Source organism: Bombus pyrosoma, linkage group LG11 (genome assembly GCF_014825855.1).
Source record: "Bombus pyrosoma isolate SC7728 linkage group LG11, ASM1482585v1, whole genome shotgun sequence".
Classification (NCBI taxonomy): domain Eukaryota; kingdom Metazoa; phylum Arthropoda; class Insecta; order Hymenoptera; family Apidae; genus Bombus; species Bombus pyrosoma.
In genome coordinates, this window is record NC_057780.1 from 3,099,468 (window position 1) to 3,122,804 (window position 23,337).

Sequence of the window (23,337 nt, forward strand, 5' to 3'; positions counted from 1 at the left end):
TACTACTGTGCTCTCAGCCAGTCAGACGACTTATCTTCTATCTCTTTCAAGTTTAATCCTCCGTCTGGGCGCAACATTTTTCCTAACTTTTATTTACCGAGTAAGTTACCTTCCACCTCCTCCCATTGCCTCTCGTTCCTCTGGTAAATTGACGAGCGCTCACAGTTGTACAACTCCGGAAATCATATTTTTCAGAAAATTGAAACGTAACTTTTGCAGGATCGACTAACAATGGCAACGACGCGACAGTCTCTCGCTCCGCCTGCTATGTACCGGATAGAATGTGGTTTAAGCCGATTAGTGTGGTAACGAAAGAAACTCAGTTAGAACTCGAACGTCAATGGGACTGCCAGTTGTCCGTGAACTTAAAAGGACGGGAGTTATTTTCATTCGATTTAAATCAAGTTCCTTTTGGCTGTAGCGTGCTCTTTCAAGACTTTCCTATAAATCTCTCTTTGGAACGGTCGATTTTTAAGTCGTTGATATCGTTTTTAAGTTTAACTAGTTTCGAAATATACGAAGAGTATTTTGATGCGAATTATTTTTAGAAATTTCACGAAAGGATAAGTGGGGAAGACTTTTATCTAGACTCGTTTGCAGCGACGCGATGCCGCTGCGATGTCGACAGCGATATCGCGACGGTGTCGGTGCGCGATTCCGCAGACGGGCGTTGCGATGTCGCTGCGATTTGACACGTGAATGTATGTAGCTATTCATACATGGCGACAGCAGTTAAAAAGTAGTACATAGTAGTAGTAGTATTGTGAATACGAAACAGAATGGACATCTATATGGAAAAGCGGGAAATCTTCGTCTATCTAATATACAAGTACATATTTTATCAAAGGAAATTGCAGGAAATATAATGTTCGCCTCCTGAAAGATGCACTTGCCACGACGCTTATCGTTTCTCTCTGTAAACATTCTTCGGTTTTAAAGTATTAAATGTTCCCAGGATTTTCAATCAGAAGCTTGAGATTTTACGTCAAATTCGATTCAACTTAAAATTTTCAATTCTGAATCCAAATAAAAATCGGAATTTCAAGCTTTGAATAAAGAGAATACTCTACAAACGAGGGAATGTTTAAGACAATACCTTCGTCGAGCACGCACAAAAATTTCCAAATTATGGTAATATTCTTGCTCAGAAAGGTAAATTATTATTCAGAAAGATACATTATTACGTATATTGCGTAGAATTTACAATATGCAACCAGCTTAAGGGCAATGCAATGAATTGGGGAGAACCGCTATTAAATTAATGACGAAATTACGATCAGTCACATCTCCAAACGCATTGCGTATTCCGTCAAAGTACGATTCGTTACGTGTTGAAATCGTCGATCGGACAAACGTTCATAAATCTCACAATATCCACGTAGAAGAATTCGACTGACGGAAACAAATTATTTCGAGTGAAACGAGCATTTCGGTTCTTATAAAATTGTAATTACAATTTAGAGTGACAACAGAATGTGTAATCGTTGTATTATTTGATTGTAGATCGATTCGCGTTTTACCGAAATATTATGCTTCCGTTCACATTTCACTTGCTAACCAAGTGAGCCAACCACTATCGTTTAGAATTCGAAGCTATTTCGCTACTCCTTGTATGTTTATCATAAATTTAATATCTCTCGCTATTCTCTCACCTGTTAAATGCTCGTCTCTATCCCCGTGCAGATACGAGATTCCAATTTGCACGATAATTGCTCTGACTCTTGCTATTTGACGCTATATTTATTTTACATGTTGGAGCATAAAACGAACGATAAACAAAAAAGGTATAAAAGATGATTGTTTCGATATTTCACGGCTTATGTAGAACGTTGGAAAAGGATTTTTGAAATTCACCATATTTTTCGGGAAAGTTCCATTGTCTATCTCGTAAAATATAATTCGTGAAACTCACTCTATATAAAGCTGCAATCTTTTTGACAAATTTTATATTCAGAATTGGGAAAACATCATTTGGTTTCCTGTATTATAATCACGAAGAAAAGGATAAACACTTTTACGAAACAATTACGAAACAATTGTATGCTCATCGCTGAATCACCTTTCTAAGAACCTAACGTGAGCAAACTAACATAACAATGAACGAATTATAATGCAACCGTAATACTGTAAGAAAATATAAATAAGCGAACGAGATCTGTAAGTTAATAAAAGAGCAAGAACGGTAGTAGAATTGAAACTGATTTCGCGCAGACTGTTTCTTCGTCGATCGTTACATATTTTAGGCAGAACATTATCTTGACGCTGATTAAACGCAGCTTTCGCGCAAGAGCAAACGGTCAATTGCGACTGTTTGTTTCTCGTTTGGCGTCGTTGCAGAAGCTTCGCGCAACACTGCATCCTAGAAACGAAAGAAACGAATTCTCTCGTTTAACGATACACACAATGTAAAACCAGGCTCGACTCGCCTCGCCCAAACGTAAACCATACTCCTTTGCATATCCGTGCAACACTCGACGAGAATTAAACGGAATGTAATCCCTCGCAACATAATATCCTTCTTCTGGCTGCCTTCAACAAATACGGATCTTTATTAACCCACATTCAACAGCGCGTTTGCATAACTCCCTCTTCGTTTTCGTTCAACATCCGTGAAAACGTCTTTTTACAATATTTACTCATTAATCTTCCGGGCGTTCTCTCGTTTCAAGCCGGATATGGAACAGCAACAGCCGGGAAAGAAAGGAAAAGTAAAGAAGAATAAACGCTCGGAAAGAAAACGTTTCATTCTCGCCAAAGAGATCTTTAGATGTGTTCTCGAATGAAAAAAGAAGAGCAAAACTGAAATCCGACCTACAGTCAGTGGCCTCAATTGCTCTACTTCCTTCCGTGATGTTTCACCGATAATTATCATATTCCTCTAAATGTTGAACCGTTTTCTTCCTCCGCGAAGAATTTGTCGATAAAATTGTAAAATATGCGCGTCAAACGCATAATCCGGTCGTTTGTAATTCATCCGATGACGGTGTGTCGATACTTTTAGAGAATCCAGTTTGTCCCCCTTCAAACAACACATTATACATTTGTGTCCGAATAAAAGAACAAAGAAGAATTAAATTCATCGTCAGATTCGATCGCAACGTTGAATAGCAATTGCTTATTTTGAACACGATATATTCTATTTAATATTCGCGTATAATATATATATAAAATTATTTCGACGCGTCTTTATAATATCTCACAGTTCAAATCGTGACTGCGGCGTTAAAAATATTAAAAATGTAACAACTTGTCGCGTTAAATTCCAATGTTCCGATTAGCTCCGACATCGCCAGATGGATATCCCTATTAAACATTCTAGTGCCAATCGTCGTTAATCACTATGACTCGACACTCGACGTGTCAACGAAATTAGATACAAACGAACAAAACGTATTGCGTAGTAACTCGTTAAATCTCTGCTTCCTTTTTTTTCTTTTTTCTTTTAACTCTGATCACTATAGCATTTTTGCAACCTTTGCTCTCCGCTTAAATACATCTGTTTGAATATACTCGAACGATTTTCTACGAATTACAGTGAAAAACTGACAAGATGTCCACGTGAAATGAAGCGGAGAGAACTTTATACGAGTAAATTGCATGAGTGTATAATTCATGAAACATGAAAGAACAAACCGAAAGATCATAAGAGCACACGTTTCGCGATCACACGCAACATGTTAAACCTCAGTGGCGTATCGTTTCATTTCCTCGCTACGCTTTATTTCGCTTTGTGATTATCGCGATGACTAGACGCGCTTCATCCTCTAATTGCAGGCAAGAGCTCTGAGAGAAGAGGCCAATGGCATCTGTAATCGACACATGAATAGTTTACGAGCCATTCGTAACGGCACAATACCGGCAACTTGTCATCGAAACTATTTCCAGAGCGAATCGACGATCTATTTCACGAAACATACTCAGCTCTATTACGCGATGGTTCCCTCCGACGTGGTATCGACGCATCAGAACGATCGAACCGTCCGGCTACCGTCCAACCGGGATTTTATGGACTGCCGTACGAATAGTACAACAACCTTGAATTTAGTGGCGAGAGTCATTCGTGGACGCTCAATTACTCACGATATTTGGCTGCACAAAGCTGCCAGCTTCTTACAATCTCTTTCCTCTGCCTCTCTCGTAACCTTTATGCCATACGTACATAAAAGTACAGAAGAAACAACACCGAATGCCCGCTCGTTTCGATGTGATATTCTTTTAGTTACGCGTTCTGTTTTCCCAGCCGTACAGTAATACACAAAGATATTTAAACGCTTATAGGAACATTCTACGAATATATCAAGTGTATTACACGTAAAATTTAAAACCAAACTGGAGGAGCGTGTAAAAATTACAAGACGCTTATTGCAAATATGTACAGATCGCAGAAATTGCCGAAGTATTTCAACAGTCGATTATTCGTTATCGATTATTCATTATATTATCAAGTGTATTACATGTAAAATTTCAAACCAATCTGGAGAAGCGTGTAAAAATTACAAGACGTTTATTGTAAATATGTACAGTCCACAGAAATCTCCGGAGTATTTGAACAGTCGATTATTCATTATATTATCAAGTGTATTACACGTAAAATTTCAAACCAATCTGGAGAAGCGTGTAAAAATTACAAGACGTTTATTGTAAATATGTACAGTCCACAGAAATCTCCGGAGTATCGGAACAGTCGATTATTCATTATATTATCAAGTGTATTACACGTAAAATTTAAAACCAATCTGGAAAAGCGTGTAAAAATTACAAGACGTTTATTATAATTATATACACTTCGCAGAAATCGTCGGAAGTATCTGAGCAGTCGATTATTCATTATATTATCAAGTGTATTATACGTAAAACTTAAAACCAATCTGGAGAAGCGTGTAAAAATTACAAAACGCTTATTGCAGATATGTACAGTCCAGAGAAATTGCAAAAGTATTTCAACAGTCGATTATATATATATATACTTCTCAGTAATAAAAGACCTAAAATATTCTACTATTCTATCGTCTCTGTAATTATACGTCCATAGGGTTGTAACGTAAAGAGTGTATCTAAGGAATTGTAGAAATGTCTGTAGAGTAGATCGAAATCATCGCAATAAGACATAAAGGCAGCACGAGTGAACTATGATTAAGAAAAACCACAAAAGTCACTGAAGAGCTCCGCATAAGACTAACATAGCTTCGTGTAAGTCTTTCAGCCAAAGCATTACCTGGACCAAGCGAATCTACTTACTTCTAATTTAACGCGACATTTACCAACGAGATCGTAACTCAGGGGTCACGGTCATTGGATCAACTCGTTTCTATATAGCATCAGCGTAGAAGTCATCGTGACAACGAAGATCCGTTGTTTGTTCGATGCTTTCAGCTTCGCTCGGGGCTCAAGTACAAAGGTTCGTGGCGGCTGGATTTTAACGAAGTCAATTTGTTCCCTTGGTCGTGTATTTCAGGCACGTTTGATAACGCGAACTCATCTCCTGGCCCGGGTCGGTACAATAATTTGTTAACTCTCGGCTCATTCGGCCGAAGTTTCCATTTTGCGGTAATTACAAGTCGAGGTTTCCCGTCGCTTCTATTCGGAATTTTTTAACGTAGCGCGACTTTCTTCGAAGGAACGTCCTCTCTATTCATTCCGCGCGCCGTCTTCGATCGAATTTTGCATTCACCAGAGAAAGAAGAATGTCCGATCCTCGAGTTTGTATTCGTGAGGAAAAATAAAAGGAGGAAATAGAGAACTGTCGAACACAATGGAAAATAAAAATTCGTTTGAACGAGCTTTATCGTAGTAATTTCGTAGAAATACGAATGATTTAACCGGTATGAAGTATTGTTACGAACAGCCCTGATAAATTCACACGTCTGTGAACTTGGCAATTCGCAGGTTGATAAATTTATCACCCGTTTCTAGGGTAGTGCTATAGCTGCCAGCTATTACGAAATTCGCAATTCATTTCTTTCTTGATTGCTGACTGTTTTAAAACGAACATAAAAAAGAATTGTAGAATTACGATGAGCTACGATCGTATAAACTGTTGATGCATTGCTGTTAAAAACACGTTGCTTCGTTGTTCTCTACGGGAATATATTTGGATGTGAAACTAATAAAAATCTCTGAAATTATTACAAAGATTATTTAAATATCAACAATATAACAAAGACTCCTAAATAAAGGATATTCATAGATAAATGCTTGTAGAGAGTAATACAATGGACCCGCGTTTTTTTTAATAAAAATCACAAAACAGAGGTGAAATATTTAAAAAAATGGTTGAGTTGCGCGACTATAAATTTCTGTCAAAAGCTTGCTTCAGACGGAAAGGTTCGAGCGACGAAAAAAACCTGGCCACAGTGGACCAGTGATGAATGAAGCAAATAAAGCTTCTCCGACTAGTAGCTTTAACGAACATCCGCCAAATCGGCATACAACAAATTTCATATGATCATAGATGAAGACCAACGACTAAATAGGAATTATTCGCACATATACGTTCGAATCACATGATATAGAAATCAGAAAATAATTCAGTTTAATTAAAATCGTTTTTCTTTTCTCATAGTCCAGCAATAGTTTCTTAGTATATTAATAAGAAATATGAAATTTTCAATTTAAAAACAGCGATTAAAGTGACTCTCGATAAATCGAGTAAATCGGAATAACTTTAGATATTACGAACTTTGAATTTAAAGAAACAATAATTGCATCGTTTTTATCAATTAAATTAGAAATATTTATTGGTAAAATTCAAAATAACTTTAAATGTTCCGAATGATAGAAACCTGACACGAGAAAAGGACAGCGATGAAAGTTGTAAATTAAAATAAACGAGTGAGTAATGAAAAGAAAATAATACGATTATAATTTGATGTCGTGTTACGTTTAAACGCAAGTATTATTGCTTACAGTTTTCTTCTGACCAAAATGACACTCTTTACATCTGAACAACAATACAAACCAGATACAGGTAGACACGGCTAATGAAAGTCATTACCATTCACCGCCTGATTTTTATCAACCTCATAAATATTTAAGGAAGCAGGTGCTCGGGCTGATTGCGCCGCTGTAAAGTACCAGAAATAGAGCTATTTTACTTCTTCACCGGACCCCGAGTTTAACCTACGCTCCAACAATTTCAACTAAAGCATGGGCCATGCCCTACATGGGATGATAAACAACGAACAAATACGAACAATCGAAAGTATGGATGTGAACGCAACACGTGGACGCATACAAATTAATTTCATTCTACAACTGCACGTTTGTTTCTGACGAAAAGCGGGAAAGCGGGAAATTATTCAAGGTTTGCGCAATGCATACTTCTGTTCCAGGATTTTTAGTCAGTGCGATAGGTAAACGTATGTTGGACGATGATCGACAATTGCATTATCAAGTCTTATGAAACGATAAAGTTCTTTTCTTCGTCGCTGTTTCTCTTTTAATCTTATTTATTCTAAATAATTTACGAGTTTGGAAATAATTAATTTACTTTGGATTTTAAGTTAGACATACAATTTACTATGATAATTGGAACTCCATTATGCACATAATTCCTTGAAATAAGAATTTTCAAGACTAGTAGAATTCAGTTATATCTGTTTTCTTCTTGCTACATTCTTTGGATCATTTGCAACAATGTTTTCGTATTGTGAAATCGCTTGCTTTAGAATTCACTTTGGAAGATCACGTCAGTTTCAAGATATAACGATGTAATGTACGTTGAATGGTTTAAAGAATTCGAGGTGCCTCGTAACAGTTGATTAAACGCGTTTATTAAATAAAAATATTTTTAGAATGTTATATTAACATTTTGAAAATATTCGGTAGGATAGGCTGTGAATGAGAGGGCAAGCTAAAGCTGATGCACGCGCGCTTTGTTCGTGCAAGCGTGCTTCAAATTTCCTTGACCGAAAATCAGCTTACACTAATTTCCAAGCGTGACAAGAAAACCGAGCATCGTTCATTCTAATTTAATCGCGTATCGTCGTCGCCGCGCTTGCACACCCGCCCGTTGCGCTTATTTTTACAAAAGCGTCGCGGCGTAAAATCGCAGCCGGTGTAATCGTGTTTTCCCCGCTTTTCTGTCGACTATCATGAAATTTCACGAATTTCCTCCCTGGAAGCAAAATTCACAGAGGAGAAGAATAAAGACACCCCTGACTCTCGATTTTCACGGTCGTTTTATCTGTATTAACTTCAACTGAATATTTTTTAATTTGAACGAAGCCGCGACTTTCTATCTAAATTCAAATAAACTGCAGGAAAATGGATCTTTTGTGTAATGTCTCTCGTTTCGGTGAAAATTATTTTTTAATTGGTTCATTGTTAATTTGCAAACTCTCATTGATTATGCAGCTATTCTCGGTCATTTGTTTGAAATAACGCTGAAACCCAACTATATTTTATGATGCGAAATAAGTTGGGAACTGATTATACTAGAGAAATTTTAGCCTACAGGAAAATTCAGTGAACTTGGGAATTAATTGAGGTAAACTTAACTAACGAACTTCGAAATCAATTTTCTCCAAGACAATGCTTCACTTGTTGCGATACATTTACTTTCTCATATAGATCAACCTTCTTCTCGAGATTTTAATAAAGTAGATAATAAATAAGACTGTAACACGGACATAAAATCTCCCCTTACGTTCAAACTTCCTTCTCAATATCAACCTATGCAGAAGGGAAACAAAGTGGGGAAAAAAAGGAAGCAGAGAAATGCTTAAAACGATGCATAAAAAGAAGATCGACATTAACAAAATGAAACGAGCTGAAAGATCATTTATAAACGTTAAAAAAAGAAAAACAAGCATAACGGAGCATCGTCTATCGTGCAAATTAATATCACGTGTACCAGCAAGCGTTGATAACAATTCCGCGCAATTCCCATCGTCATCCCGCTCTACAATCGATATTAAAACACGCGACTCGTGAGGCCTCGTCTGCCTCAAGATTCCGGAGAAAAGGACGCGGTAGCTTTTACGTTGGCGGTCATTTGCACCTGATTAATCAGACATTACGCGATATAGTCGATCGTAAGTATTTCCTTTGTTGGTCGACTCGACTCTTTCCGAGACGAAATTACGTTAATTTTCGGGGCTGTGAACCGGCGCGGTGGTTGATTATCTGCTCTTTTAAATTGGACGGAAAATTACCGCAAACAGGGGCAGGAGAGGTCGATCGTGGAAGGGGACTCGCGGCTCACGAACCGTTCACAACGGTCACCTGACCCAAGAATTGAAGTTATCACGGATGAATGTCCGCGCGAATTTAGTTACGGCTCTTTAGCGCTCGGCCACTCTCTCATTTGATAACGCGCGATACGTTTACGCGATACGTTTGACGCATCGTGGCGAATACACGTAGATACAGGCGTTAAACGTATGTAAGCGTCGCATCCGTTCATCAATGCGCGCGTCACCATTTATATCGTTTGCCGCGGTTAAAATGCTCTTTCGAGCCTTAAACAGCGCAGGCTCTTAATCAACATCCAACACACGGACAGCTACGGTTTCGACGGAATTTTCGTTAACGACAGGTGATTAAGTATGCGCATGCTGCTGACTTCGAAACGTTAACCTCGTCATGTTCTACTCTCCCTTCTTCGTTCTCCTTTTTTTTTCTTCTTTTGCTCTTTTCTTCATTTTCTCCCCTTCACCTCTTTCGACCGTGCTTTTGACCGTACTTTCCCGACACTTTGAATAACGATGTAAGTAAATCGATCGAGGCGGGGACCGACCGACACTATTTTCCTGCAACGCTCTATTAATTTCAGTTGAGTTTCTACGTACGGTCCCCCGTGTTCCGTGATTAATTATCTGGCTGATAGCTTCATGGCTTCATTCTGCGTGGTAACGTGTATCTGACTGAAGTAGAAGGGGCGCCAGAGTGAGCAGCACACGGTGACAGATTGTTACCGTGAGATTCGGTGAACTTTTTTAGGGAACGTTCCGAGTTGACGGTTCCAACGGGAGAGTCAGATGTATACGCGGCGATGAATTGTTCGCGTATGCTTTTTGCGTTTTAAAGATAGGTATTAGGAGTAGTTTGGAGTAGACAGTTGTGAAATGTTACTCCCTGAGGTTATTCGGACCAGATCCTAGTTTACTACAACATGGTTCCGTTTTCTCTTGAATATGATATATTACGCTTCCAGCGCCAACTTAAACAACGTAGATTTGCAACTAGATTCCGAATAATTATCGAAATTTTATAAATTATTTCCATTAGAAAATAATTATTTTCCTCGAATCTTCAAAAGAATTTTATCATATTACACTAGTGCAAACAAATTTGTCAATTTATATAGCAATATGTAATTTATTCAGATGCATTTGTGTCGTGCTAAATTGGAACAAATATTAGTTCTTTATTGCTTGAAAAATTGATTGAATTGTTCAAAGCAACTATATTTTCCTGATGCTTTATTTAAAAACTTCAAAAGCTTTTAAACATTCACCGATTGTTACGCTTTTAACATTTAAAGGCATTAAATACCATCAACACAACAGGCCTCGACGTTGCAACAAGGTTTATAGCATGCCCTGCCTTCTAAAATATTCCGCAGGCAATAATCGAGGGGATTAAGATCCGGACTTCCTGATGGCCAATCTTCTGCAGTGATGAATTCAAGTAAATTCGCTTCCAGTCAACATTGCATCGCTTTGGCCTTGTCGGCAGAATCTTGCTGGAATATCCAATGTTTCCTAGCAAACGAAGTATAACTGAGAGGTTTAATTACCTTCTCTAAAACGATAACGAGCTACCGCTTTTCGAGTCTTTTATACGTACAGTAAAATCATTCTGTGTGCAAGAGAATTTGTAGCCCGACTACAGCAATGAGAGCTAAGAAAAATAAAGAAATTAATATCAAAATTTCTTCCACATCAAATGTTAGAAGGATATTCGCAAGGCTGGTTCGAATTAAAATTTTCTCATTCATCAGTCAGATCAGTAACACGAAATGAGAAGGTTAATATCAAGATTTCGTCGAAGTAAAAAATATTGTAAAAATGTTGCAAAGTTGATTCGGAACATTAGTAGCAATATCAACCGTTTTATCGACATTTCTATGTCCTCGTACCTCAACGCGGACCTTATTACATGGAAGAAAAAAGAATTTTCTATCGAAAAATTTCAATAGAATCGAGGGTAGCCGTACCATTATTCAATGACACAGAACAGTTTCAATGCTGCGACATAACGGCCACGATATAATTAAAATTCCTGCGCATCTATTAAAGCCGATCATCCCTAATAAGAGGAGCAACGCGCGCGAAACGTCAGTTGCGGCGCGGGTCAACGTATACACTCCGTTACTAGTGAAATTACAATGTAAAGAGGAACGTTGTCGCTCGAGCGATCGTTTGCAACGCTGCGCCGTGTAATCTAATTACACCTTGCCGCAATTATTACAACAGTCGACGAAGTGAACAGCATTTGTCGATTAGTGTGACCGTCATCGCGTACAGTCCATTAAGGGTAATAATTGTTAGAGCAATCGAGCCAACTGAGACTCGTTTCGTTCGAATACATATAGTCTGCAAGTACAGAAATACAAAAATATCGCGGAGCGTTGAAAATTTTATTTCCAAATTGATTTTCGTCGTTCCATCGAGATGCTAGAAAATGTTGCTTTCTAATTTTTACATTCAAAGTTGACATTATTTCTGCGAATTCTTAGATTTCCGTTTTCTTATTCTGTTTTTACTTTTCTGGCTTCATTCGCCTTATTGAAAGAATTTTCCTCGAGAATTCGTTTAATCGAACAAACATCCTCCGTTTAATTCTAACAAATAAAATTGATCGCAACTACGATTAAAAGAACGATCGAATGGAATTTAATCGAGTTTGTACAATGTACGTATTTAAATGATCAGAAACTTCCAGTAGTTTTTACGAATTTACTAAGAATAGAAATCATAAAATAAGAGAGGAAAATTTAAAAGCCAAACTTTTTCCGCATTCTTCCTTCTTCTCGTCATTTGTGTTGTGCATTTGCCAAAAAATAAATTTTTTCCATCGCAGTTTTTAGTTTCACAACACCAATACGTCAATCAGAAGAGAAATATTTCCGTATAAGTGTGCTTGAATTGAAAAAAAAAAATGTTTTGAACAAATTGCAAATACCTTCCTGCGTTGTTGAATATTAAAAGTTTTAGATTTCACCGACTGGCAGTATTTTATTCGTGCAACAAATTGAACATTTAATAATGTCCCGAGCTGCCGTTGAATGGCGGCGCTTCGTTTAAAATACAATTTCTATTCTGAAGTGGCCGACAGTTTCAGTTTGAATAACTGTTGTCCGGATTTGTGTTTGCCAGCCGGTTTTAAATCCGCGGTTCGCAGCTTGAACGGTAAAAACAACGAAAACGAGGTTAATTAGGCGCATCGTTTACTCCGATGTGAATGGGAAGGAAGCAAACTAAGGAGGGCCATTTTTGACCTAGTCTCAGGAAGCAACGTAACTCTTTTATACCTCGATGTTAATTAAACGTAATAAAACAGCAAGGCCGAGCGACGAGTAAACGCAGTAAAATAGGGAGCGAATTTCGTGGTGGCAGTAATTAATCTCATTACCGGTGGCGGTAATTAAATTGACCTCCGATTCGAGCAACAGTTGTAAAAAAGGAAAGAATTAACGATTATACCTTAGAAATATACAAGAATAGTTTTTTCCAAACAAGTTTTAGCAATAATAATTTTTTGATTATGCGAACGAATCAAAATATCTTTATCAACGCTGATATTATTAACAAGTTTTACATACAACAACCGATACAGAACAATATTTTTTTCTATTTCTCAGAAATGTTCCAAGTCTCTTAAATATAAATGTTGAGGATTGTGGATCTTGATAACCGAAATAATGTTACAGGAACGCTAAATTTACACTTGGAATTAATATTAGAATAATTATATATTTATTTGATGGACGATTTCTAAGATATTCATCGATACACACTGGCACGCGTTTCAGCACTTTTTTCCATATCCGACTGTTAACCGACTGAACTGTTTACATTCATCTATTTTCGAGACGTCAGGCACACACATACTTGCACACACTGATACTCACACACAAATATCTCTACTACGCATCTCTAACCCCTAGTTCAGCACATAAAATTATACATATCTCAATAATAAAAAAAGAAATACAAATAATGAGAATTCATATCGTATCAACGCCTGATATTTTTATATTTTCAATTCTACGAAGGAATATCTACAATGTGACGCCGCTTCGTCAGAATTTATTAGAATTTATTAGAATTCACAAATGGTAAAACGATTCGTTAAATAAACGCACCCTCTCCAAATGATCGTCCCAACGTTTCACGTGCGAACCATTATACCGGCATAATTCTCGCAATAATCCTAATTCCGAATAACATCCTCCATAGTGATTCTTTGCAATTTCCATGATAATGATAATCGCATCAGAGGAGTGAGAGCTAGCTATGGCGAGAGCAAAGTGCGCGGCTTCGTTAGCGAACCGCGCCCTTTCAGATGGAAATAACAAAACTAATAAACTTCCGGGGGAACAAAGTGGCCCGAGCGCCACGTTACAAGCCAGATTTACACGAAGGATTCAGGAAACAGAGAATCGCGTACGGCTTGCGCCCGTTGAATGCACTCCGCAGCCGGATGACAGGGTTAACGCAAGACTGCGAGCTTCCGCGTCTAAGATGGCTGCAAGTGCAACCTACAAACTCAATGCAATCTACCCATCCGCCTACAGGCTCATACTACCACCGAGTGCTCTATTTTTTTTCGCGAATAACGACGCGTGCATAATGCAGAGGCCCTGAGGCAACGAAAACTCAACGGAAGTCACGAGAATCCGCAAACGAGGAAATGAAATTTATCCTTCGAACAGGGGCCGATGAAACGCTTGCTACTTACAGTTCAACGATAATATGTGAATGTTTATCACTCGAATGAATAGGGGAAAGGATGTACGTATAAAGAGTTTTATTTAAAGTTAAATAAATTAGACGTATCTGAGATTGCCAGGTGATCGTAAAAGAATTTTATTTAGTAGAAAATCTGTACAATTTGTATGACTTGGCGATTGAAGTAAAAGATAAATGGTAATATTTATAGGGTGAGTCAAATATTCGAATAAACGTGGAAGAAATGATTGGAGCTAAAGTCTAAATACTAATATATTTTTCTGTACGATTTTGTACAGAAAATTTGAATGTGTGAAAACATGTATTTTATACATTATTATATTGTAAACAATTGAGAACTATATTTTTATGAGTACAACACGATGGTTATGTTTGAAATAAATTACACTTGTTGCATTAATTAAGAAACACTGGTGCTTGTATAGTTCATACGGAAAATAAAACAAAATAATTCATAGAATCTATTTAAAGCGAAATATTTATACGTGTTGACTGTGTTACAAATTTCCGGACTATTTTAAAGAGCTTCGATTCGAATGTAACTGATCGATAAACGTTGTTCTGAGAATTCTCGAGGGGAAACTCAACAACATTCGTTTATGCAAAATGTCTGGCTGTTGAATATACCCCTCCTCTGTACATTACGCACACGTATCAGTCGGCACGGTTTCGATATTTCGATATTATATAAACTGCATAATATCTTCCGTGATGTAAGAAGGAATTAATTATAATTAATTATACGATTAATTCGCGACAAATATTACGAAGAAATATCGATTAACGCGTTCATAGCAAAATATGGTCGTTAATTTGTTCCAAGTTCGCTGAAAGGAACTTCGTTATATTCCTTCTTACATCAGGAAACATATTATGTTTATTCCATACCACAAGCGAAAATGTACCGAGAACTTGATCAATGGCTGCTGATTTACCACTATTCATCCAAGTTTAATACACGTTCAGCAACCAAATAATTGGTTCGACGATATTTTTTTCAAACGCGACAAATTTCGTACGTTATTGAACAATAGATTAATCTACATTCCAGAGAAGCGCTTAATCTAGCTCCTATTAATGGCGGTGTTAATTACGCGTTTACGCACACCTAGGAAAACAATGGCGACACGTACTTCAAAAGCGACCAACAGTGACTTGAACCTAACAACTTTGTCGGGCAAAGTTCCCACTAGTAAACTACTATCCCTGACGATGTATCTTCATTACAAGGGTTAACTACTATAGCACTATACGATAATGATATAAATGACAATTTCTTCGCGACTGCGTCGATTCTGTGTTGATTCTATAATTCTAATGGCCAGAGTCTACACCTATTTATATGAATAATTAATCTTTAAATATTCAACTTCAACGTTTGACATAATGCTTTGTTCGTAATATATTGAAATTGTCCTGAACAATTTTTGTGAATTATTATGAACTGTAGTTTAAACAGAAGATACAATTTTTACAAAATTCCGTTTCATGTCGATCTATTTTAATTACAAGAAAATTCCCAACTGCGTGGAACTTAAAACTTTTTTGGAATATTCCATTGTGACAGTGCAACAAAAGTTTGAAGCCAGAGGAAAAGCGGAAAGTATACGGTGTATCGTATAGAGCGAATCGAAGCACCGAACGATTAAAACGAAGTATCTTCGCTAACTAAAATCGAAGTTTACCGAAATTTGGCGTTCTTTAAATAAAATACGCGAAACGGAAGAACGAAAAGGCTGGAATCGGGAATAACAACCGATTCTTACGAAAGTATATTACAACGAATTACACTGACTATTAAACGAGGCGGCAGCATGGCCAAAGGATGTAAAACCCTTCTCTGTTCCGTTGCCAAGTTGTGTTTCTTAGAAAGGCAATCACGACTGCTTCGAACATTACATTCTATTAAAGTAAGCTGCCTCACTTTGCTAGCAGCTTCACTTGTTTAAAGGAACGCAAATTTTCAACGACCCGTTGCAAGAATTCCCTACGATCTAAATTTCCTCTTTAGAAACGTTCGCGTTCAGCATTTTCCGTCCTTCCAATTATTCCAACTCTTTTTGCTCTGCCCGTGCCACCTATAATGTGCCAAAACAGAGGAAAAAGAAGAGGTTCAAATGTTTTACACGTTTCACTTTTCCACATTTTACGTTTTATCGTCGTAAGGAAACGTCCCTTTTCGAAATAATTCAAGGAGAATATTTGAATATCGTTAATACGTCTGTTTCAACCAGTAGGAAATAAAAATCCAGCTTTAATTGCAGGTTCTGTTAGAAAGCAGCTTCAAATCGTCAGATTTTTTTCGAATAACGTTTGTCCTTGGAGCGTGTTAGTTACGCTCCAGATGCCTAACGACTGGCAGAAAATATAGAAGCATATTTCCCGCAAAAAAACAACGCGTATTACCGTGCTGTAAAATGACGGCATCGCATCTAAAAAGTTAATTAAAACGTCCTAAGGTCACCGCGTGCTTGCACTTTTTTGTTACCCAGTTGTATTCACCGGACAAGGGTTGTCCAACTGGCGCGACCTTAATCTAATTTCGTCGAGATTTTGGAGCATTTTTCCTCTCTGTAATAACAACAGAAATATCACAGCCGGCCTCCGGCTAATGTTATAAGGAAAAACTTTCCTAAAGAAATATGCGGATTAATCGCCATTAATAAAAAAAACATTCACATTTTTTATCATGAAACGAGTGAATCTATTGGAAATGAAGAAAGTTCATTTTTTCTTTTTTTTTTTTTTTATAGATTTTAATGTCAAAACTAACAGAGTAATCGAAATCATAGATTTATAATTTTCCATAGAAATTTCATAGATTTTCATTTTTGTAGATTTCAATGTTTTATTATGAAATATATCGATAAAAGATCGTTCCATTCTCCTCGATACAAATTTCATAATTTAATCATTCAGTTTTCATTCTAAAAAAAGGTAAATATAAAAATTTCCATAAAACTGCTACTGTTTCAAATATTCTAGTGAAACAACGTTATTACCATTGGCAAATTTCAAATATTTTATTCTGCTATTTCCACCATTGCCAGTGCTAATGCGGTCGCGGGAAAACATCGCGAAAAAACAGCTTAACGCGCTGGTGGATTTTCCCTAATACCTGGTGCAATCATAAAACTTTCACTTATCCACGCTGCAAATAGAAATTCGAGGAACGCTGGCAACAGACTACATGAATCTTTGTTAACTGAAAATTACTTTCCATTTTTTGCGAACGATATTTCATAAGCGTGCTTTAGATAACAACGGCAGAGCTTTCGTATTAACGAAAAATTTAATTCGTAATAAGAAGTATTTAAACCAATTAAGGTAGCGAAATATTTTTCTCGTCATTGATAAATTTCTCTTTTAATCTGTTTGCAGTCTTCGAATATTTACGTATTAATATCGCTTTCTTTTCAACAAGAGGATTTAATATTCGGAGGAAATATTTTTGCATGAAATTGAAACATCGTGAAATCGTACATACCGAAGGATACTATTTTTTCATATTTTCTTCAAACTAAAATAATTTGTTAAGAATAGAAAAACACGAAAATAATCCGTGATAATTAATCGAGTTTAATTGTCTCTGTTGCTTGTTTTTTTCATAACAATTCGGTACACTCTCTTTCCCGCTGAATAATCTCATTCCCACGGGAGTTCTATGATACATACATTCGATTAAACGGCCAATAATTTCGTGAACTTTTACGTTCGACAATTTTATCATTAAAACGACCACGAGGGAACAGGCAGGACGTTCCATGAACATTTCTTATCTTTCTAGGCATTTCCCGTGTCTCATTTTCCTTATCTATCTTCCTTTACTCCTATCTGCCAGCCTTTTTCCACGTGGAAAAACTTTCCCCGCAGCTTTCTCGAGTTCGAAATAAAATTTCCATTCGGTTTCCTTTGAAAATCGTTCGAAACCACTCTCAGAAAATTGCTGTCCCCTTAAGTAAGTCTCGTGCTGGGACAGTAAGTAGCAATCAGCAATAAGCAACCGAATTACCTGCTTGCCCATTGTATCGCAAAACAGTCAACGATATCGATGTACGAAGGCGTATTTCTTCGAATTAAATGCACCTTAATACGCGAACGTGCACTTTGTTGATTACCAATCCAGGTAAATGCTAATGAAGAAGCATTTAATAATTTCATGATGAGACCACGTAAATTCGAACGATTATATATACAGCTATAGGTACACTGTATACAGATGCTAGTATCTGCTGTTTATCTTTGGCAACAAGTGCTATTTTAGGTAATGAGAACTGCAACGTAGACCGTTTTTCATCTGAACGTCTTTAAAAATAGAAATAAGGTGGTCTACTTGATGCTATTAACTGCTTTTGTCACGTATTTGTTACGTATTTGTCACGTATTTGGTCACGTACCGAATCAATGCGAGACATATTCGTCAAGCAAAAGTTAAATATCGTCAATTGAAGATTCTCATAAAGCTAAACGGGCTAAGTAAACTTGAGTTCCGTTTGCATCAGTTAAGTAATTGACTTCTACATCGTTTCCAATGGGCGTCCCCTGGGATCCATATTTATTTTTCAAAAGGCCACCAGCCTCGTTCTCTGACAAACTACTTAACTGATACGGATTTATGCCTTAACTGTACTGTATGAATTAACCAGAAATCACCGATTCGAGATTTATGTACAATCACGTTGAAATTTTGAGGTTTTCTCGCTACATGTACTTATCAATTACTTTCTCATTTCTTACAAGGATATTCCTTGTTAATTGTTACATATTCTACGAGTGTTTAATATTTCGAAATACAAGTGTAGGTTAAAGGTTATCTAATAATAAAACGGAGAACTGTATGAAAGTTTACATTCACGAGAAGCGAAATCTGTAAGCAAAGGAATAAGGAAATAGCGAAGCAATGCCTGCTACAACAAAAATAATTTCACTTGAAACAATGTCGAACAAGAAGCTGCATTTCATCAGCGCATTAACGTACAATATAAGGAACGCGCCGTAACCCTTTGTGCAACACGCACTCGGCACCCTACGCGGCACCCTACGCGGCACTCTACGCAAGACAAAAAGGAGGAATAGGAGAACAGAAATATGATACAATGAGATGCGAACGTGCTCTAACACAGCGGTTTTTCACGCAGTTGCGAAGCATTAACACCACGGCCATTCGCCACAATCGATGTCCACCAGTGTTCTTTTGAACAAAACTCTTAAAAAATCTTGAACCGATTCTACCCTGACTATCGAATTCTAGGTTTGACTCTCGGGCCAACGACCCACATGAAAAATCAATCTACGATTTCCTTCTAGAATGAAAAATGAGAAACAATACAACTGAAAGAAAGGAGAAATACTTGAACGAAACATAATGTTTTGAGACGAGACTCGATTCCAGAGCTTCGCGCTCTGTTACTGGCACCGATTACACGGAATGAAGTTCAACGAAACGAAGAGCTCAAACGTGAGGTCGAAACGAGCCGTGCATGGTTAATGATACACGGCCAACGAAATTGTTAATTCCCGTTCGTAGAACGAAAAATAACGGGCCGAAAAATTTCAACGAGACGAGGAAGCCTCGCGGGATATACAGAAGGGACTTCGTCCATCGGTTCCGGTCATCGTGTTAAATTCCATTTTATGGCGGATTCTTTGTCGAGATTCAAGGTACGAGGTACAATTTTCTTTTGTCGAGTGTAATTTGTCGGAGGTCCACCTAACCATTTAAGAGATGGCACGTGGCTTTAAGATTGAGCGCTGAAAGGATTGGTTTAATGTAGTATGTCTGACAATAAGTGCTACCTACTATCTATAGTATGATAAATACTGTCTGTCGTTAACCATTCTTTAACTATTTACATCGATGGTACAGGAAGCAATTTTCACGTTATCGTGCTAATAGTTCAAACTGTATTTTTCGAAATAATACACTGTCAATTTAGCCATGCACTTTAACAATTTATTCATTTACATCGATGACAAAATGCGTCGCTAACTGGACTGTGTATTATTTCAAAAAATACCGTTTGAACTATTAGTATGATAACGTGAAAATTGTTTCCTGTATTACCTTTATCATACAAAATATCATACAAAATATGTGAAATGCGATTAATGCAATTAACGCACAGTAACAAATGCACGAAAGGTGACCAAAGAAATAATTACGCCTGTACGTTAACAAAGATATCCTGAGAGCTAATATATATTACGTCACCAGCGATCTTTACAGATTCCACAGGGAGGAGTCTCGACAATCGACAATGAACACGGAATTACATGTGTTGGCGTATGTAACAATTACCCTGCAATTTAAATACGCGGCGTTCCGTTTAAAGAGGATCGTTCCAGAACGGTGTTTCGTTGTGCATGAACCCTCAAGCTGTGTCGATTAGCACGTGATGCACAGTGAATGGGAAACCCCGCATAAAGGGAAACGATCGTAAGAAAAAATGCGCACGACTGCTCTGCCCCGGTGCTCGCCTCGCGTCGTTCAATGATAAGGTTACCTATAGACGTACACGGGGGAGAAACGAAGAAAAGAAGAAAGAGGAAGAAAGAGCTTTGAATAACTAAAGTGAGAGTTAACAAGAATCTGCATCGACCATCCTGTGTTAGTGAAACGAGCGGTTTCATGATTATTTCACGAACGTTTTTCCCGGCGCCCTTCTGTTAAAGAAACGCGGGAAAAAGTTTGCATAATGAAAAGACGCATTTCCCTTAGAGGTTCCTTCGCCGACAAAGAAGCGAAAATTCGCGAATTCCGACAAATTTTCTTCGACCGAATTTCTTGACCGTGGAGAGGAAACGTTGAAACGAGCTCTATAATTATAACAGAAAACTTGAGGCTTCTACGCGCGGTTTCTGTGTCGATATCTCTTTAATTATATCGCGTTGCAGTTTAACGCGGCAGGATTAATGAACTCGTTACGGCCGCTTCTTCCTCCGAATAGAAAATCAATTTCGAAGTTGGGTTCTATTACCGTGTTCCGATATCATCCAACTTCCTTTGCCAGTGAGGGAAAAAATAAAAATTCCTACACGATACAAAGGTCGAGAACGGAAACATATGAAAATTAATTTTGCAGAATTATTTGCGTTCTTTATCATTTTGCGCTTTTTCTATTTCTTATTACGTATTGAGACAAAACAACGGCAGGAAGGAAATCATCCTACTCAAATTTCATATCGTTTAAATTTAAAGCATAGTGATTTATAATATGAACATGAACATTACTAAAATGAAACATATTGTCCTGTAAATTTGTTCTTCACAGTTGTCAAAATACTGATACTAACGAAATAAAAATTACTTAGAATTAGTTTATTTCAAATCTTCAAAAAATACACAGTGATGAACTTATTGAATTCTTGAAGTTAGAAAATTCTTTTTACTATATTCACCTAAACTGATTTCATTTTACTAATGATCTGTAGTACACTCTGGAGAGAAAATATTCTTCTACGTCATGCGCGTGTGTTTAGGAAAGTTCAACAATGTACGATACAGAAGCCTTAAAAGTGAAAGAAAAGGCGGATAAAAATAACCTCCTTTTACAAAATGTCCTTCGTTGCAATACATTAACTTTTATATCACGAATACCAACTATATTTGAATTTGATCTGGGTTTTCATAATCAAAGCCACAATATAAACCATTATTGTCTATTCAAGCGAAGTATATATATATATATACATATATATATATATTCTCACTATTGATAAATGTAACTAGCAAACTCTATTTACTCGAAAATCCTCGATACACGAAACAAGAATCGACAGAACCCTCAAAATAGCGCAGGTGAATCGAAACTGCTATAAAACGAAATTAATATTCGCCATACTTCAAACTTGTTTTTTGTTCTATTTCCGAAACCTATCAAATTAGATTGCCTTGGTAGAATCAGGCCGCGAGAGCGGTGACAGCATCGCTGTTTCCATCGTGAAACAGAGAAACGAAAGCGCCACCGCGACATGCTGAACAGAGAGAAATAATCGGACCGGTAGACTGCAGCAACGTTTAAAAATAGCTGCGAAAAGGGACGTGTCGTGAAACTTTGTGGAACGATGACATGGCGATCGAGTAGGAAACACGGGAATAAACTGTGCCAAGGATACGCTCGGGGCAATTCGAAGTGCCAAAATTTCCTCTCGATCTCTATGCATTTTACCGCGTAGTATATAATTCGTGAATGTGAGAGTAAACGCTATTTTGGAACCCCCGACGCGTTTACAGAGGCGCGAATCGTAACACATAACCTGCCTTTTCGAACGCTTGTCGTAACGAACGTAACGGAAAAAGTTGACTGAGTATGTATGTATGTATGTGTTAGGGGGAAGGAAACAGCGCTGTTCCGTTTGTGCGATACGATGCCAAACGCTCGACGAGATAGCGCACGTGGCCACACATCGCGTATACATAGGCACTTACAAAAAAACATCGAGCACGGGACAGCGAACGTCTCTCGCGGGACCCCGCAAAAACTAGCGGCGCAACCAGAAACAATTTCTTATCGTGCAACCCCATTGGCCACCTGCGATCGCTCTACCAGATAGCGCAGAGGAGTGTGACATTGGACACGGAATATAAATAACGACGTTGGTATTGTTGTTATTGAACGAGACAATTCGACGACAGTTCGACGTTGTCCTTGCGACATCGATACAATGAAAACGTGTAGCTTGATGACTATCCTCGGATAGACAGGTCAAGTTCGACATCGAAACTCTTCGATACTTCGTCTAATGAAAAGGTTAGCGAGAATCGAACGACTCCTCGACAATGGTCCCCGCTTAAGGAGCCACTCGCGGTATTAACGGTACGATACACGTGTCTACCGATCGTACTTAGTGAATAATAACCATGCACACTAACCTTGAACGTATCCCAGCAGAAACAGGCTGCAGAGGATCCAGATTCGTATCATTGTATTCATGGTCCGCTGGCACTTGACACTTTACTCGCGGCAGGATACACCTCTTCGTCACTAACTGATCTCCGTTCGTATCACGACCACATTCACACACCTTGTTGTCGGCACACGGCAACTCGCGTTCACGATTCTCTTACCGCCGGAAATGGGATACTGGCCGCGATATAGACTCGGATATATCGAAAGGAAGGAAACGCAACGTGCGTTAAAACTACGCGATTCACGCTACAAGATGTACCGCTACGTACCTTCCACAAGGACGAACGAAAGCAAACTGAGCCACTGTTCCCTATCCGAGTTCGTATCCGCCGGACTCCCTCCCTGCAGCCCGCGTCCGCCGCCAGCGCCATCCTCCCGGCACTCCATATACCCGTGGGCTCCCCTCCACCTCCGCGAGTCCCGCTCGACACTCTCACCCTCTCTTGGCCCTCTCTCACCCGAAACCCCACCTGACGCTTCCGACAACCCGTTTGCATCGTCTTCCTCGC

General features: G+C 38.0%; 1 protein-coding gene across 2 annotated transcripts in view; it reads right to left on the reverse strand.

Annotated features, from left to right (window-relative positions):
- Positions 1-23,133, reverse strand: part of LOC122572897 — a 520,130-nt gene extending 496,997 nt beyond the window's left edge. Inside the window, exon 1 of one of the 2 annotated variants that reach the window (XM_043738556.1) lies at positions 22,792-23,133. In XM_043738556.1, coding sequence (XP_043594491.1) covers positions 22,792-22,852 — 61 coding nt within the window. In that variant the 5' untranslated portion in view covers positions 22,853-23,133. The remainder of the gene's footprint in view (positions 1-22,791) is intronic. The other variant, XM_043738555.1, reaches the window with a different exon arrangement.
- Between the last annotated feature and the right edge of the window lie 204 nt (positions 23,134-23,337).